This window comes from Rhea pennata, chromosome 10, assembly GCF_028389875.1.
Source record: "Rhea pennata isolate bPtePen1 chromosome 10, bPtePen1.pri, whole genome shotgun sequence".
Classification (NCBI taxonomy): Eukaryota; Metazoa; Chordata; class Aves; order Rheiformes; family Rheidae; genus Rhea; species Rhea pennata.
Genome location: NC_084672.1, coordinates 9,051,835 through 9,069,231, shown reverse-complemented (window position 1 = coordinate 9,069,231; position 17,397 = coordinate 9,051,835). Strand labels below are relative to the sequence as shown.

The 17,397-nt window shown below is 45.1% G+C and overlaps 1 protein-coding gene across 1 annotated transcript in view; it reads right to left on the bottom strand.

Moving 5' to 3' along the window:
• ACAN (aggrecan) overlaps positions 1–17,030 on the bottom strand; it is a 31,993-nt gene extending 14,963 nt beyond the window's left edge. The window contains exons 1-12 of the mRNA XM_062583723.1: positions 16,961–17,030; positions 16,055–16,426; positions 14,630–14,804; positions 13,911–14,038; positions 13,034–13,327; positions 10,973–11,488; positions 10,295–10,469; positions 9,731–9,858; positions 9,259–9,552; positions 8,674–8,868; positions 5,805–7,536; positions 3,577–5,144 (exon numbers count right to left, since the gene is read on the bottom strand). Coding sequence (XP_062439707.1) covers positions 3,577–5,144; positions 5,805–7,536; positions 8,674–8,868; positions 9,259–9,552; positions 9,731–9,858; positions 10,295–10,469; positions 10,973–11,488; positions 13,034–13,327; positions 13,911–14,038; positions 14,630–14,804; positions 16,055–16,426; positions 16,961–17,030 — 5,647 coding nt within the window. The remainder of the gene's footprint in view (positions 1–3,576; positions 5,145–5,804; positions 7,537–8,673; positions 8,869–9,258; positions 9,553–9,730; positions 9,859–10,294; positions 10,470–10,972; positions 11,489–13,033; positions 13,328–13,910; positions 14,039–14,629; positions 14,805–16,054; positions 16,427–16,960) is intronic.
• Between the last annotated feature and the right edge of the window lie 367 nt (positions 17,031–17,397).

Below are 17,397 nucleotides of genomic sequence, written 5' to 3'. Positions count from 1 at the left end.
TCTGGATGAAGAGGCCAAGTCTATGGACAATTTTTCAAGCTGTAGGCTTGCAACGTTTCTGTCCCTGTGGAGTACTCAAACTGCTGATGAAAGAGCCTTCAGTTTGGTTAAAACCAAAAAATACTAGCATTCCAAGGGTTAATCTTCATGCCTCTTGTGCTTCTGGCTCTGTCTTTCAGAGAGAAGTAGATCCTATAGCAAAGAGGACAAATATCCTTCTTCTTAAGAATCTGACTGGCAGGACTAGGGCACAACAGCCACATGCCTCCCTGCTCCTCACTTCAGGCTCCTCTCATAAGCTGAACTAGTTTCACTCCTGCTTTACTGTTAGTCTAAATTAATTTCCTTTAAAAGGCATTTGTTACACCTTGCAAAGACTGAGCACAGAGCAAGGCACACATATTTTAACTGATGTTTAACTGATGTTTCTGCAAGAGCTAGATTTATAGACTAGAAAGTTTCTAAGGACGGCAGTCAAAAACTAGGAAATCTCTTTTTTGGTTCTATAGATTTTTTATAAAGAATCTATAAAATTTTTCCTTGTAGACTTTTCAAGTTCCCAATTCACAGAGCACTTCGAAGACTTTCTCTCCAGTAGAATCAGAGTGAAAATCCCAACCCCCAAATCTGTGAGCACTTTTATTTTTCTTTTTTTTTTTATTACTTTGCTCTGATTTTCTAGATGAAGTTCACCTCATTGCAATGGTGTTGCACATTGATGGTCCATACACATTTTAGAGCCCGGATGAGCCTTGTTCTGACCCTGATTAAGACTGCATTTCATGGGAGTACTGTGCAAAGAAGATAAAGAAGATAGCAAGATAAAAGCTGTTTTACCTTGGAATACCTTCCTTGGTGAGAACATCCACCAAGCATAAATTCTGAGGTCCATCTCAAGCTTATAATGAATCTACGCTTAAGCTTTATGCAGTTACCTCTTTCTGTTACCTGCTAAGAAACCCTGACTGCTACACTTCTATTTCTGCGACTCACTCATACAAAGCATGTCCCAATTTTAGAACATTTTTCAAACTTCACACATGAGCTCACAAACATATGCTTTTCTCTCAAAATACTTCACAAGAATGTTGGCTAACAAATGCTCTGAAGAATCTGGCAATATTCTTGGGGGTAATTTATAAAAAGAAAAAGTAGTGAAATCAAACCACACTTGGGGCCAATTTTTCTTTTTTTGCTGAGCCTTACTGGCTAGTTTCCTCCCTTCCTGCTCCCTGCCTTCACTGAATTGTCTTTACCTTCAGGCTAGGACGTGGCAGCAAGCGTGGCCCCAAAGCAAAGCCTGTTCCTGGTGCAAAGGTGGCCTTCGGGTATTTAACTGGGCAGCGCAGTTAACTCCCGCAGCATACTGCCGAGCCCCAAGCCCAGTACAAAGCTGGAATAGCTTTGCAGTAATAACCCTGCTGACTTGCTCTCCTGTGACGTCCACTGTACAGAGGCTTAAGAGAGAAAGGACGGACCTCAAATGTATTCTAAGCAGGAACGAATAAAGGTTTACGCTTACCCCTGTTTTCTCGGTGAGAGAAGTGACGCAGAGAGAAATACAGTGACTCATTCAAAACACTTGGGAATAGAAATGAAGTTAGAAACCAGGCTGAGCTTCACAAAGACCTGCACTTAAAGACTATTACCAAATCCAGTGTAACCTGTGCGGAATAGTGTAAATTAACGCAAGAAGCAGCAGATCAGGAAGTAACATGGGAAGGAACCTGGAAATAATACCACTTTTTTGCTAGGAGCTGAGCGAAGTAACAGGGCTATGTGAATGTGTAGCCTGTTCAGAACTGTGATGCACCCAAAAGCTTATGTAGGACCTTTTCACAATGGCACAAGCTTTAACAGTTCTGAAACTAAGTCTATCCATCCAGAGTGTGTGGAGCCTGCTCCTAATTGCAGCAAAGTGAAAGCAAGCCGTGGCCTGGGGTGTCATGGGACATCCTATGTTACTTGGGACTGGGTTCTTTCCCTGGCCAAGAAGCAGTAGCTGTCAAGCAAAACAACACCCCATCTCATTTTTTTCTTATTATAGTACCCTATTGCCTCCACGGCATGTGAACACTGCTCAGGGGGAGGCTTGTCAGAAAGCTAGCAGAGCATTTTCACCATAAAAGGTTACTCAAATTTAAATACTGTATCTGTTTATACTTAGCAGCAATGGAGTACCAAAGCAGAGAGTGCTAATGCACCAAAAAGGGACAGGATGGAAGGAATGGCATTTATCAGCAGAGCTGACAAAAGGTAGAGTTCGCTTGCTCTGAGCATTGTCTCAAACATATGATCTTTTAGCTAATTCTAGCTGCAGACAGTAGCACAACGTTGACTTGAGGATGTCCAAGCTGTATGCCAAAAGGCAACACAAAGACTGACACACAGTTTGCCCTGTGCAAACATTGCACTCAATACAAGCAACAGTGAGAGCAGAGAGTTTTCTCCAAGGCTGGATTCCCCCCTGCCCCTTTAGCCCCTTGGCTTGCAGAAGGTGCTAGTGGCCAGTTCTCTACTCCCTAGCGAGTGCTATGAAACACTCGGGGATACAGGTAGCAAGTGAACACACCACAGAAAGGAGAAACAAAACAGCAGAGACTTGCAACCTGTCTTATCCAACTTCTCAGCCATGTTCTCTAGCCACAGTGAATGTTTCTGGCAGGTACAGCTGACTTTGTCCTTGTTTCCACAGCAAAAGAAATATGTGTTGCCTTCTTTAGACTGGAGCAATGGCTAAGACCAATTTTAGAAGGAGAGTGAATGCCTTCCCCAGATGTATCTCACACAGGGACCTGGTCACAGTAGCACTCACTGAGAACTAACAAACTACTCTCTTTTTCTAGCCCCCTATCTCCAGCAGCAGAAGACAGAGCTCACCTACATAACAGCGGTCACCTGTGTACCCCAGTGGGCACAAGCAGACGATATCCCCATCTCGTTCCTGGCAGGTGCCAGCTCCACAGGGCTGCCCATCACATGTCTGGGGTGCAGCTGCAACCGCCAAGGACAGTAATTTAGAGTAGTGACTTGATGCCTATTACTACAGCTCAGTGGCAGGGAGTCCAACTATGCATTGCCTGGTGCTTCCCTTGTTGTCTTCCTCTGCTGCTCTCCCCAGGTAAATGTAACTGCCATGGGCAGGGAGATGGGAAGCCTAGAAGGCTTCTGGGGATGCTGTTACAGTGGCTGAATAATTGCATTACCTACACACACACAGACATTTGTTAGGATAGAATCTATTGAACATGACCTGTTTTAGGGCCCTGTCTACTTGTCTTAATACAGGTGACACTGGAATATTCCCAGTGTAGACCTGCCCTAAGGGCCAAGGGCAGTAAACATGGCTTTCTCCAGGGATGTCATTTATCAATGCTTGGTGAACTGAAACCCTGAGGTTTCAGCTTTTACTGTAAGGTGGAAAACTCCATATGTTTATGGTTTCCTACTAAGATATAGTTCTTTCCAAGCCTATTTCTGTGTTTATTTTTTGCCACATGTAAAAAGTAACAGCTATGCCCCCTCCCTGCCTTCCCTTTTATAGTGTGTGAGGATTAGAAGAACAAGGCACAGTACCTTCAGTAGTGGGTCTTAATGCTTCTACTGCTTCTTGCGATACTTGAGGCAGGATAGCAGTAGCGGTGGCTGACAGATGTGGAGGGTCTAGAACAACAGCTGTTTCTGTCTCTTGTCCTGACACCGTGGGAGTGGAGAACTCTGTTTCAAGCTGAGCTTCTTCAGGATTCTTGGGTTCCTGTGTTAATTCAATGTCTGGAATACTGGTATTAATTACAATGTCTGGGACAGAGGTTTCCCCTGGAATGTTTGTGACCGAGTGTGTCAGAGTTTCAGCTGTTACTTCAGGAATTTCCTTTTCCTCAGGAGCTCCAGAGGACTCGGCACCAACTAAAGATGTGGTAGCTGTTTCAATATGAATAGCAGGCAATGCAGAAGTTTCACTACTGGTTTCATGGACTGAGGATGTTTCTATGCTGATTTCAGGAAATGCAGATATTTCACCCCTGACTTCTTGACTTGTAGATGTTTCAGTTTTAATTGCAGGAAATGCAGATGTATCACCACTGAGTTCATGCATTGTTGAAGTTTCTGTGCTAATTCCAGGGTACACAGAAACGTCTCCACTTACTTCCTGAACTGTGGATGTTTCTATATTAATTTCAGGGAATGCAGATGTTTCACCCCTGGCTTCTTGAGTTATGGATGTTTCTATGCTAATTTCAGGAAACGCAGATGTTTCCCCACTGGTTTCATGGACTGTTGAAGTTTCTATGCTAATTTCAGGAAACGCAGATGTTTCCCCACTGGTTTCATGGACTGTGGAAGTTTCTATGCTAATTTCAGGAAATGCAGAAGCTTCCCCACTGGTTTCATGGACTGAAGTTTCTATGCTAATTTCAGGAAATGCAGATACTTCACCCCTAGCTTCTTGAGTTGTGGAAGTTTCTATGCTAATTTCAGGAAATGCAGAGGTTTCCCCACTGGTTTCGTGGACCGTCGAAGTTTCTATGCTAATTTCAGGAAATGCAGAAGCTTCCCCACTGGTTTCATGGACTGAAGTTTCTATGCTAATTTCAGGAAATGCAGAGGTTTCACCCCTAGCTTCTTGAGTTGTGGAAGTTTCTATGCTAATTTCAGGAAACGCAGAGGTTTCCCCACTGATTTCATGGACTGAAGTTTCTATGCTGATTTCAGGAAATGCAGAAGTTTCCCCACTGATTTCGTGGACCGTCGAAGTTTCTATGCTAATTTCAGGAAAAGCTGAAGTTTCTCCACTGATTTCGTGGACCGTCGAAGTTTCTATGCTAATTTCAGGAAAAGCTGAAGTTTCTCCACTGATTTTGTGGACTGTGGATGTTTCTATGCCAATTTCAGGAAATGCAGATGTTTCCCCACTGATTTCTTGAACTGCGGATGTTTCTATGCCAATTTCAGGATAGGCAGAAGTTTCACCTCTGGCTTCTTGAACTGTGGATGTTTCTATGCCAATTTCAGGAAATGCAGATGTTTCCCCACTGATTTCTTGAACTGTGGATGTTTCTATGCCAATTTCAGGAAATGCAGATGTTTCCCCACTGATTTCTTGAACTGTGGATGTTTCTATGCCAATTTCAGGAAATGCAGATGTTTCCCCACTGATTTCATAAGTTGCCGATGTTTCTATGCCGGTTTCTGGCAATGCAGATGTTTCCCCACTGATTTCTTGAACTGTGGATGTTTCTATGCCAATTTCAGGAAATGCCGATGTTTCCCCACTGATTTCTTGAACTGTGGATGTTTCTATGCCAGTTTCTGGCAATGCAGATGTTTCCCCACTGATTTCATAAGTTGCCGATGTTTCTATGCCAGTTTCTGGCAATGCAGATGTTTCCCCACTGATTTCTTGAACTGTGGATGTTTCTATGCCAGTTTCTGGCAATGCAGATGTTTCCCCACTGATTTCATAAGTTGCCGATGTTTCTATGCCAGTTTCTGGCAATGCAGATGTTTCCCCACTGATTTCTTGAACTGTGGATGTTTCTATGCCAATTTCAGGAAATGCAGATGTTTCCCCACTGATTTCTTGAACTGTGGATGTTTCTATGCCAGTTTCTGGCAATGCAGATGTTTCCCCACTGATTTCTTGAACTGTGGATGTTTCTATGCCAGTTTCTGGCAATGCAGATGTTTCCCCACTGATTTCTTGAACTGTGGATGTTTCTATGCCAGTTTCTGGCAATGCAGATGTTTCCCCACTGATTTCATAAGTTGCCGATGTTTCTATGCCAGTTTCTGGCAATGCAGATGTTTCCCCACTGATTTCTTGAACTGTGGATATTTCTATGCCAGTTTCTGGCAATGCAGAGGTTTCCCCACTGATTTCTTGAACTGTGGATGTTTCTATGCCAGTTTCTGGCAATGCAGATGTTTCCCCACTTAGTTCACCAGATGCAGAGGTCTCACCACTTGGCCCAAAACTATAGGGAAATGTGACAGCTGTTTCCCCACCCAGTTCCTGTGAAACTGTTGGCTTTGTCACCACTTCAACTAAATCAGAAGTGACTAAAGTGACTTCTGGAAACCCTGAGACCTCGCCACTAATATCAGTCACTGCTGAAGACTGTCCACTTAGGTCTGTGACTCCAGAAACTTCTCCACTGAAATATGGGATCCCGGATGGCTCTCCACTGAAGTCTTCTGTTCCTGAAGGTAACCCACTAGTCTCCACAGCTCCAGGCCCTTCTCCAGATATTGCTCTGTCTCCAGAGGTAAAGCCACTGATTTCTATCATCCCAGATGGCCCCTCTCCCACCTCTTGTGCAACTGACACTGGTGTAACAACTTCAACCAATGTGGTATCCACAAGAGAGATTGTAGGAAAGCCAGATGTGAGTCCACTTTCCTCTCCAGACGTTAGGCCACTCGTGACTTCCACCCCAGAGACTTCTCCACTGCTGTCAATCACTCCACTCGGAAGTCCACTCATCTCAAGCACTCCAGAAACGCTCCCACTGAAATCTATATGCCCAGAACCACTAATGTCTAAACTGCCAGATACCATGCCTGATGTGTCTTCACTTCCTGAAGGTAAGCCACTAATCTCCACGATCTCCTTTGCTTCCACTTCTGTAACTGAGGGGGTTGTCACTTCCACCAAACTGGCGTTCATAAAGGTAATGCCTGAGGCCTCACCACTTTCATCAACACCAGAAATAAGGCCACTTATATCCACCAGACCACTGATCTCAGGTATTCCAGACGATTCTCCACTGATATCCAGTCCTGAGGGTAACCCACTAAGCTCAGGCACTCCAGACAGCTCTCCACTGAGCTCAGGCACTCCAGACAGCTCTCCACTGAGCTCAGCTCCTGAGGGTAGCCCTCTGGCTTCCCCACTTATGTCCCACTCAGCAGATGGAAGCCCTGAAAGATCTCCTTCACCACTGACTCCAATCGATCCTTTTCCTTCCTCTTGCCTTTCCAGTGCTGCTGTTACAACTTCTACCAGTGTGGAATCCACAAGAGACACAGTAGGAAAACCAGATGGCAGTTCAGTTTCTTCGCCTGATGGTAGGCCACCAATTAGCTCAGTTCCAGAGATTTCTCCACTGAATCCAGAACTCAGCCCACTACTTTCCACTCCAGAGGGCATCCCACTAATTTCTGGTATCCTTGAAGTAGACACTGATACCTCTTCCTCTCCAGAAGGTAAGCCACTAATATCAACAATGCCAGAAGGAACCCCACTTAGGTCCCCTGATGATAGCCCACTTTCTCCAGATAGAAAGCCACTGGTATGCAGGTCTACTGATGGTAATCCACTCTCTCCAATCCCTGAGTGTTCTCCACTAATTTCAAAAATTCCAGAAGTCGATTCTCCACTTATATCTGGGACTCCAGATACCCACCCAGATGCCGAAGATTCACCACTGACTTGATGCTCTCCAGATTCAGTGATCTCCCCTGACACACCAATGGAAGTGTCAGTACTTGTTTCTTCTGGTATTACAGTAGCTGGAGGAAATGCAGATGGACTCACTAGAAAAGAAAAAGGGAACAAAGAGAGGGAGATGGAAAAATGATTTACTAAACTATTTTAAAGAAGTTATTAAAAATTCCCTGATCAACTTTACATCCAAACTGACATCAAATAAAACAACCTTTGAGATAAAGGTACAAAGTTCTATGGGCTTGCAGTAATCCTTTGATCCCTTCAAAATTTGAGGATTATATCTTAAATAATGTTAATGTCTTAAATTTCTTTGAGAAACTGACAGAATGTATGAACTTCTGATATAGGACAATGGTGACACTAATTCCCAGATGCTAAAAAAGATTTACTGCTTCCTTGGAGACAACATGTTGAAGAATAGTACTGTTCTGAGCACACCACATCCTCCTACTCCATCCTCATTGGAATGCAGAACCTGAAATGTGTCTCTAGCCTGTCTACCCCCACTCAGACATGTAATCATATATTAGTGTGAGGTGCCAATGCTCTGTGCTGGTCTGCAGGAACTATGCTGCCAAGTGCCATCCTGGTAGGATGATTATTAATCTAGTTCAATTTCAGAAAGAAGCTCAATAATATACACAGCTCCTCCTCTGGTAACTGTGCTACATGCCCAAGACGTGCAGCTTTGTTTATCCAGATCACAGGATAATTCCAAGACTTTGTTAATATAGTGAAAAACTACAAAACAAAAGAACAAAAATCATCCCAGTTTCCCAAAGTGAGACTGTGCTTCAGTTCAAGGCCTTTTATACAGCAAAGTGTAAAGCTAGGAAACCAAGAAGTCCTTCCCTTAATTTAAGTAACTGAAGGTCCTCAGTCTCACATTTCCTCTGAGTCTCAGTACGTCCTTCCTCTTCACATTATATCCAGCTGCAGAGTAGCCTGTGAAGAGTGAGGTGTCCCTAAAAAACACTATGTATTGCCTGTGTGCCTCCACACTTCCCAGCATGCTCCACTGGAAAGTGCATGTGAGGCTACAACGCTGAAGAACTAACTCTGTGCAAAGATAGTCCTGTAAGCTTCCTCCCTCCTCCTCAGCTGGATTCAGAGGGACTTTTCTTCAGCAAAGATACAGTCCATTTGTATTAGGAGTGTCCATAGCCCTAAGTTTGCTCAACACCAGCCAAGCGTGACTTGAGAGGCAGGGAAAAGTGACTCACCTGAGAGCAGCGATATGTCAGTTGGAAAGACTTCTGTTCCCCAGGCTGTTCGATTTTCGAGTTCAGTGGCAAACTCCATCTCCACAGTTGTTTCTTCCCCAGAAGGTACTCCCTCTACTCCAGGAATCACTTGGGTTACAATCATTTCTTCTTCAAAAAACGAGGTAACCCCTTCCTCCTCCACAGATGGCAGAGCTGGGACAGAAAGATATTATAGAGAGTTTCTAAGAACTCATAATCTCTCTCAGATGCATATGACATGGCTCCACGAACGTTCTAGATATCAAGATAATGAGCTATGACAAAAAAATGCCTCTCATTGGGAAACAAGCTAAATAGAAGAATGGGAAGACAGAGGGAACTGAGTAAGAATTTCCATTTGAGAGTTTCTTAAGACAATAAAATAAATGCACAGTTATGAAAAATAGGAGGATGCCCCTTGGAGTCCCTAGAAGCAGCAGCTTTTTTTGGTGAATCCTGCTTAGTGTGAACTGGAATCCCTAGGTGACCAACCTCCCTCGTGAAATCATGTTCCTGAGGGGGCAGGTCTATACAACATGGACATTAAAGAGGGTGGGATGGTACCTCTGAAACAGAATGCATGATGCCGTGATAGTGGGTCAGGAAAGCCTGTCTGGTTATCGTGCAGGTAGATGGTTCTCACACCAGGCTCATTTCCCCCACAGGCAGGTCGCGGGGTCACAATTGGGTATCGGAGGCTGCCATCAGCTAACCAGCCAGCATAGCATCTGTCCAGACCCTGCTTCCAGGCAGCATGGAGTTGCCCAACAGAGGCCAAAGTGGCATTTTGGTTCTCACAATACTCCCGAGCTTCTTGGAAAGTGAATAGATTTGGCTGGGTTGCAAAGAACACCTCACCTGAGGGAAAACAGAAAAAGCCTGTATGAGCCCCCAAACCTCTCCATGCCTGGCACCTGGGGGACATATTTGCTATTGATACACACGCACGCATACACGCACACACACCCTTACACATACGCGCAGAGTCATGCAAGTGTAAAGATTAGCAGCAATCCTCAGAAGGGGAAGAATGTACCCTTTAATCCGTCAATGTAACAGTATACATCATAGGTCTCTGAGGCTGGACGCATGCCATATGACCGCACTCCTGGAGAGCTTTCTCCGTCTCCTACACAGTTACTTCGCGGATTCACAATGGGATACCTAAGAAAAGAAAAGTGGAGGTTCAACCTAACGCACTCTTAACTGAAGAATCTCAGTGGTGTACTTGGGAACAGGATGTAAAACTTTGGCATTTTGAGGTGCTCAGAGCCCTTAGCATGACTTGGAAACAAGTTTAATCTGCACCTACAACCTGGACAGTGAATACAAACTTTTCCCTCTTTTTTCTACAACACAAAACTGCACTGTAGAATTGACCACTTCAGGATGTAAATATAGATTAAGAAAGAGGTTAGATGTGTTAATGAGAACAGTTCTACCGGTCACTGTTAAATATGATGGTGTGTAGATGATCTCAGGTAAGGAAAATCTTAGTTGCTGATGAACAGAACAGCAGGGTATACCAGGGTAAAGCCTCATGCTCATGGCTGAATACTCATTTCAAAGGTGCATTTTCCCCAATTCACTATAGTTTTACCTGACTGTCTGGTCCCGCAGCCAGCCGGCATCACATTGATCAAGGCCAGCCTCGTAGGCAGCCTGGAGCTGTTCAGGGGTGGCAATAACTGCGTTGTTATCCAGGCAGGCCTGCTGGGCTTGGGTGAAAGAGAGGGCATATCTGCTGGTGGCAGCACGATAGTGAAACACCACACCTGGGGGGAAGAGAAGCAACACTGAGACAGAGGATACATGAACACTTCTCCCCACATGCCTAAGGCTGGTGACCAGAAAGGATCTTCCCCTGCAAGGATGAGAGTCTGTCAAACCCACTTTGATGGAGATCTGTTATTCACTGAGCTCTGTTCTCACAAGGGCAATGTTCTACACATCTCTTTAGCTCTCCTTTAGGATCTTACTATCTTGATTATCCCCTTTCCTATAGCAGGATGTACATGTGATTTTAGAGTGTGACTTCTGCTGCTCCAAGCATCAGTCAGCTGAACTCTTTCTACCACATGATGAGGCAGCCCATAGCCTCCCCACTATTCCTGTTCCATTGCAGGAGAAAGCATTCAGTCCGTCTCTGACAGCAACCTCCCAAACAGCCAGAGCGCTGGATGCACTCTGAGATGGAGGAATCTCAGACTGCTTTCAGCTGAATGGCTGAGCCTAGAAGAAAGAGATCTTCAGGCTTCTTGGAGTCCTGGTGACTTACCGGTGGGAGAAGTGGGCCTCTCAGGGAGGAGAGCGACATCAGGGGAAGCTGTCACTCGTACAATCTGATCTTCCACTGTGAACACCGAGGCAGACTCTAGTTCTGGTGTGGCAGTCACCCCCAAGGTCTCTTCCACTGAGCTCACTTCTGCTGTTCCAGTGGGGAAGGCAGTGCCTGAAACTGAGGTTGTGACAACTTCAGGCATAGCCCACACTTCTGTGACTTCTTCACTGGTCACGTTCTCTACCTCTTCAGGGAAAGCTGTCTCTACTGTGACACTGGTGGTGAAGAGATCGGGCACAACTGTGAAGCCTTCATACAGCTCAGTGGCAGTGGGTGTGATCTCAACGGGCTCCAGAGTAGCAATGCTGCCACGAGCCTCCTCTTCTGTGACATTGCTTGGCAGAGGTAGCTCAACTTCAGTTTGGGTGACAGTCTGGACTGTGAATGCACTGCCCAGTTCGCTTCCTATCTCATCAGTAAATTGCACTGGGACTAGAGATTCAAAATCATCACCTAAATCAGGAGACAAAGAAATGATTACAGGGGATATGGTCAGTCTAGCAAGGTCTAGATATACTGGACTGGTTGCTGTCTCAGAGAAGAAGCTGGGCATTTGCTGGCTCTACAGGAAGCACGAAAATCATATTTTTGTAAAATAAATGTTATTCCTTATTCCACTGTAGCTCTCTAAAACACCCCAATGCCAGGGCGTATTCAGAAGTTAGAGGCAGTGAGTCATCACGTACAGAATTGGTAAATTAGAGAGGAGGACTTTCCCTGTTCTCCCAGCACTCGTTCCCAGAAACACCTTGCCCAAATCCAAGTCTGCACTGACCTCTAGTGCCTGCTATAAGGAATTCAAAATGGCCAGAGGAAAGTTGGGGTACTTGGATAACCTCCACAGCAGATCTGAGACATTGAGTGAGGTACAGAAAAACAATCGGTTCTTCACCGGTGGCTGAGGCCTCTTTCAGTCATAAATAAATTCTAATAAATACATTACTCCTGCCTTCCTCCTCTCAAATCACTTTCCTGCTTTAGTCTCATCCCGTGCAGCTACGAGAACATGGGGCAGTCCTCTGTACCTTACTGAACAGATTATCCTACAAGGAATGCAGTTTAAAGAGCAGCATAAAACAGAATTGAACAGATCAGGAAGGGAGGGAACCTCCTGCAAATGCTGCAAGACAGGTCTTAGCTGGGGTGAGAAGAGACAGGGAGACAAAGCTAGGCCTTCCACCTAATACTGCTTTTCCCTCTCTATTTATTTCCAGTAACATTTTCTAGCTAGTTCAATTCTACACACATCTTCAGGGTCAAATCTCTCCTCTTTTTCCTTCTCTTCCATCCTCAACATTCAAAGTCCTGCATATAAATCACCTCAGCTCTGCTCCTTGCTTTCTGGAGAGCTATCAAAGGTGGAAAGTGTGGGAGAACTGGAGATAAGGGGGTGGTATTACGCCCCCTGCCCCTTATCAGAGCCTCACTTCCAGGGCAGGCGTTCATGCACATTCTGAACTCTTTGCTTCCTATGTGAGCATGAATGTGGGGACTAAGTACAGGCACCTTTACTAGTTCTGCTTTTTTCTCCTTTTTAAATAAAGGCCCCTTTCCATGTTAGTTTGGAATAGGGCTATCACACAGGTAAGTACCGCTGAGAGAGACAAACAACGCAAGTGTTCAAAGGCACCAGTTGATGAAAGCAGCTCAAACAATAATTGTGGATCTGCCTTTTATGCTGGAATTTCTTACCTCAAAGTGCCTGAGAAGAAATAATAACCAGAAGTGGAAAATTCTCTACTCTGTGTGAATTATTATGAATTTAATTCATGCTCCTAGACTAGACTGGTGAACAGCTTTGCAAGGAAATTTGTGTAGTCCCATTTTTTCATCTGACATTTTTAAATCAGAGTAAAGAAAATGCTAGTGAACACCGACAAAGCAGCATGCATTGTATAATAGAGGACACTTTTAGGACAAGTTCTCTGGACTAGAAGCTCCTACTTGCTTACATGTATAGAGACCTGTTGCTTAGTCCCATAACTGTAATACACTCACCACTATAGCAGATGGCATCGTAGCGAGAGTGGGGGTGAGGGTACCCTGTTTGGTTGACATACAGGTACACTGTCCGCACGCCCACCAGGTTTCCTCCACAGTTGGGCCGTGCTTTTGAAATGGGGTACCGGACGCTGCGATCTGCCAGCCAGCCTGCACTGCACACGTCCATGCCATCCTTCCATGCCAAGTATAGCTCCCCTGTGGTGGCCAAACGGGCTCCCAAACTGCGGCATTTGTCAAAAGCTTCCTGGAAGGTGAATTTCTCCGGGGAGGTGGCATAGAAGACTTTGCCTGTAACCACACAATCCATTAGCACAAGAATTAGCTGTAGAGTTTAATCCCAACTCCCTTTCTCTCCCCTTCCCTTTCTCTCAAGGGCCTGACTAGGATGAAAAATCCTGTATATTACAGATGAACTTCAACTCTATGTTGGTGACAGTCTATAAAGACCAGATGAAAGGGAATTTTACAGAGTGAATCAACTGGAGCAAAACACAAAACTAGCTGGAGTCACAAGACAGGAAGATAAAGGACAACTTCAGTTATGATGTGCTTAATATTTCAATGGATCTCTGCTGTAAGCATAGGTGACAGACACCTCTGAATATCACACCCTTGAATGGATGATTAGTGACACGTATGGTAGCATGTCCTCTGGTGTAGGTTAGACTGACACCACCTTCTGCAATGTGTTAGTCATTTGACATGAAAATTGTCCTTGGTCTAACAAAGAGACTATAGAGATTGCCTGGCCTTGCTGGGGGATCTGCTTTTCCATCTTCAACCTGTCTTCCTCTGTATTTACTGTTATCTAGTCTGGATATCATCAGAGCTTTGTCCGCTTCTGTGTCTAGTAAGAAAAGCCCCAAATCACCTCGCATTTGCTCTGCGTAGCAGTAAACATCATAGGTTTCATCTGTCTCCCGGACACCATAGGTCCTCACTCCAGGAAATTCATCTTTGTCACCATAGCAACGCTCTCGGGGACGGTGGATGGGGTACCTGAGATGGGGAGAAAGAGAGTGCATAGGGAGCGTGGGGTGGGCAGGACTCTCGCATCCAAATCCAAAGCTTGGTGAGAGCCACAGATCACAGTGCAGCTCTTGCAACGAGGAGGAAACAGGTGGGGCAATACTTTATGTGTTTTCTTGGGTTATGGAGAAGGGCTAGAAGATCTATCCTGTCTCTCCTCTCATGGTCCCAAGCACAGTAGGTCCCTGAGAGTACCAGCCAAAGACATCAGGGCAAGAGCTTCCCTAATGGGGGGACAAACAGCACAGTATAGTCAAGCCACATTTTTTGATATTGGCATAGCGTTCATTTCATTTGCGGAGGTTGAAAGATCAGGATTAAACCACTGACCACTCAGCTATCACTACCAGGTGAGGAGGACAGTGGTCACAGTGTTTTCCTACCATGCATTCCTTCCAGGCAGAAAATGGCTTGAAATACACCAGCTCCCTTCACACACTAATTACAACAACTGTTATTTAGTAACTGTCCTCAAGCAGTGTCCTCATTACAAGAGTCCTTATCTAACAATTTATTTCTCATCCGTCCTGCGGTTTTCCTTTCCCTTCCACAGCTTATTACCTGACAGTCTGATCAGCCAGCCAGCCGGCATCACACTGCTCATACCCATCTTCATAGGCTGCTTGCAGCTGTTCAGGAGTAGCTATGACAGCACTGTTCTGGATGCAGGCCTGCTTTGCCTTCTCGAAGTTCAAGGTATACCTTGTGGAGATTGCTCTGTAGTGGAATACGATGCCTGAAAAACACAAAGGCCATCAGATCTACACGTCTGCCAGAGAAGAATAAGCTCTTTTCCTTCCACATAAGCAAGGGAATTCCTAGCATTTCAACTAGGAACAATGAACTATTTATGGTGATTATCTTTATCTGAACATCTCAAGCCAAGGGCGATTTGGTGGGCTCCCTTCACAGCACACACTTGCCCTGTGGAACACAATGGTGGCCTAGGATAGAAACTGCTCTCCCGTGATGCTGGAACAAAATCATGGTGCATTAATATTTATTAGTTATTAATATCTAGTATTCGAATACTAGATAGTGCAAATAGGGGGAGGAAATGCATCATCCAGAACACAGACTATATCACTGTCAGAAGGCTCCAATACTTTCCTGATGTAGCAACGTGCAGAAACTGGCCAATGGGGTCAACAGGCAGGGACTGTGCTGTTGTGCAGGTTTTAAAGCTGCAATGCTCCAAGGTCCCGCTCATGACCAAGGCCTGCAGCATGTTAGCCACCATACAAACACCCAGGAGACAATAATGATATTTTGTACCAAGGCAAATCAAACCAAATAAAGGATAGCTATCTGTACACTCAGGTCTGGTATGAGCAGGCTTAAGTCAAGGTGAAAATTCACCAGGAGACAATGAAGGGGCCTCACACCCCCCCTCTAGGAGATATATCCTCCAGTGCACATGACCAGCAAAAAAGCCTCCTGGTTAAAGGTTGTAGTGAAAGCTGTCTCCCTTGCCTCTCCTTCAATACCTATACTGAAAGTAAAAACCTTGATAAAGATTGTAGGAAACATAACTGCTGTTATTTTATCCATCTACTACTAGGACAGGCCTTGCAAGACTATGGGGAAAACGGACCAGTACTCCAGCTGAGGGCATCCCATCTCCTAAAATGGTTGGAGAAACAAAAAGTTCTCATAATAGCCCTGTGCATGTTTCACCTCCTTGAGCAATAACATGGCCTATCCAGCAGCACCTCCTGCCAAGAGTGTGGCCTTGCAGACTCTGTAACTCAGCTTCTGCCCAACTGAGTCATTTTATTGCTTTGTTTAGTCTGGCCCCAGCCTGCTAAATCAAATGCCTGGCCCATGGCTTCTGCTCACCTAACTGTGGCCTTGTCTGTGAGCTGACTGAAAGGGTTTAGACCTATGGAGACAACAGCACCTTTCTTGTTCCCATAGTTCCTTACTTCTTTCTGCCCAATCCAGACAGTCTAATCCTAAAAGGAAACAGCAAAGGCAAGATCTCACCTTTCACTAGGACCTCTATTGTGTCTTGTCTGTCCTCAATCCCATACATCACTTCACAGCGATAAATCCCAGTGTGGTTGGATCTTAGTGCCTTGATTTCCAAGGTGGCATCTGTGGGGATGGCAGGGTAATTGGGCAAAGAGATCACCTCCCTGTACTCAGTGTTGAGTCGGACTTTCCCACCGGTAGCCACTAGCAAGACAACTTCTGTCCCATTTGAGAGTTTGCTCCATTTGATCCGTGGGGTCAGCAGAGCACTGGTGTCATCTTCCTCTGGGATGTTGAAGTAACAGGGGATGTTCAGGGAGCTTCCCAGGACAACACGCAGGGGAGACTGCTCAGGTATCTTCACTTCCAGGCCATCACTATTGTCTGCCAGTGCCCAAACAAAGCAATGGTTACATCAGTAACACACTTCATCCAAAATCTCCACTGCTTTCAATGTTCCAGTGCCTCTATCCAGTTTGAAAGCTTGCGCCTGCATTCAGATGTAGCCTTTTTTTATTTGGATAATTAGCATAAATGGAAGCTGCAACAGTGACCCTTGTACCATGGCTACCCTCCAGAGTTGGGAACAGTCCTAGACACAGACATGAAGGGAGTGAAGGGTTCTGCTGCAGTATAGCTACTACACAATATGATATGATATCACACCTGATAGTGTTTAAGAAAGGGGAAAGCTTCAGCTCCCTTAGCTTCCCTATAAATATACCCTTGTCTGGTGTCTCCCTTGCTCCCCGAGCACAAGAGCAGTGACAGATTATGGTGTAACAGCCATCCAAAGACAGAGCCCCTGTATATGTACAGAGCAAATCTTGGGTATGCTTATCTATGGTAGTCATTCACAGCCGACCAGAGTGCCAGCGCATTGCTCACTTCCAGTGTCTTGCTCCTAGAAGCACGTACCTGAGAGCTCCACAGAGACGGCTGCAGCGACGACTCGCAAACACACGAACACTAATAGTAAAGTGGTCATAGTTTACCTGCAAGAAACACAGAGAGAAAGGTTTTAAGACAGCTGTATGACCACAGCAGCATAGAATAGGGTGATGTGGATGCTGCTAAGGGAGCAGCTAACACATTTGCATAATGCTTTCAGTCACCCCTCAAGATTCCTGTACGTGACTGGCAGTGAAATTTGGGCCTTGGGGAAGCACATGGTCCTGAAGTGCATCTTGCTTCAGGAAATCAGTCCTTCAGACAAATAAATACAATGTTCTGTTATTCATAACAGACTTAAGTGTTATTATAGATGACTTACTACATTGCTTTCCTATTATCTCTCTTGTGATCCAATTTTCCCTGTGGAGCACAAAGACAAATTTGAAACAGTTCTTCACACT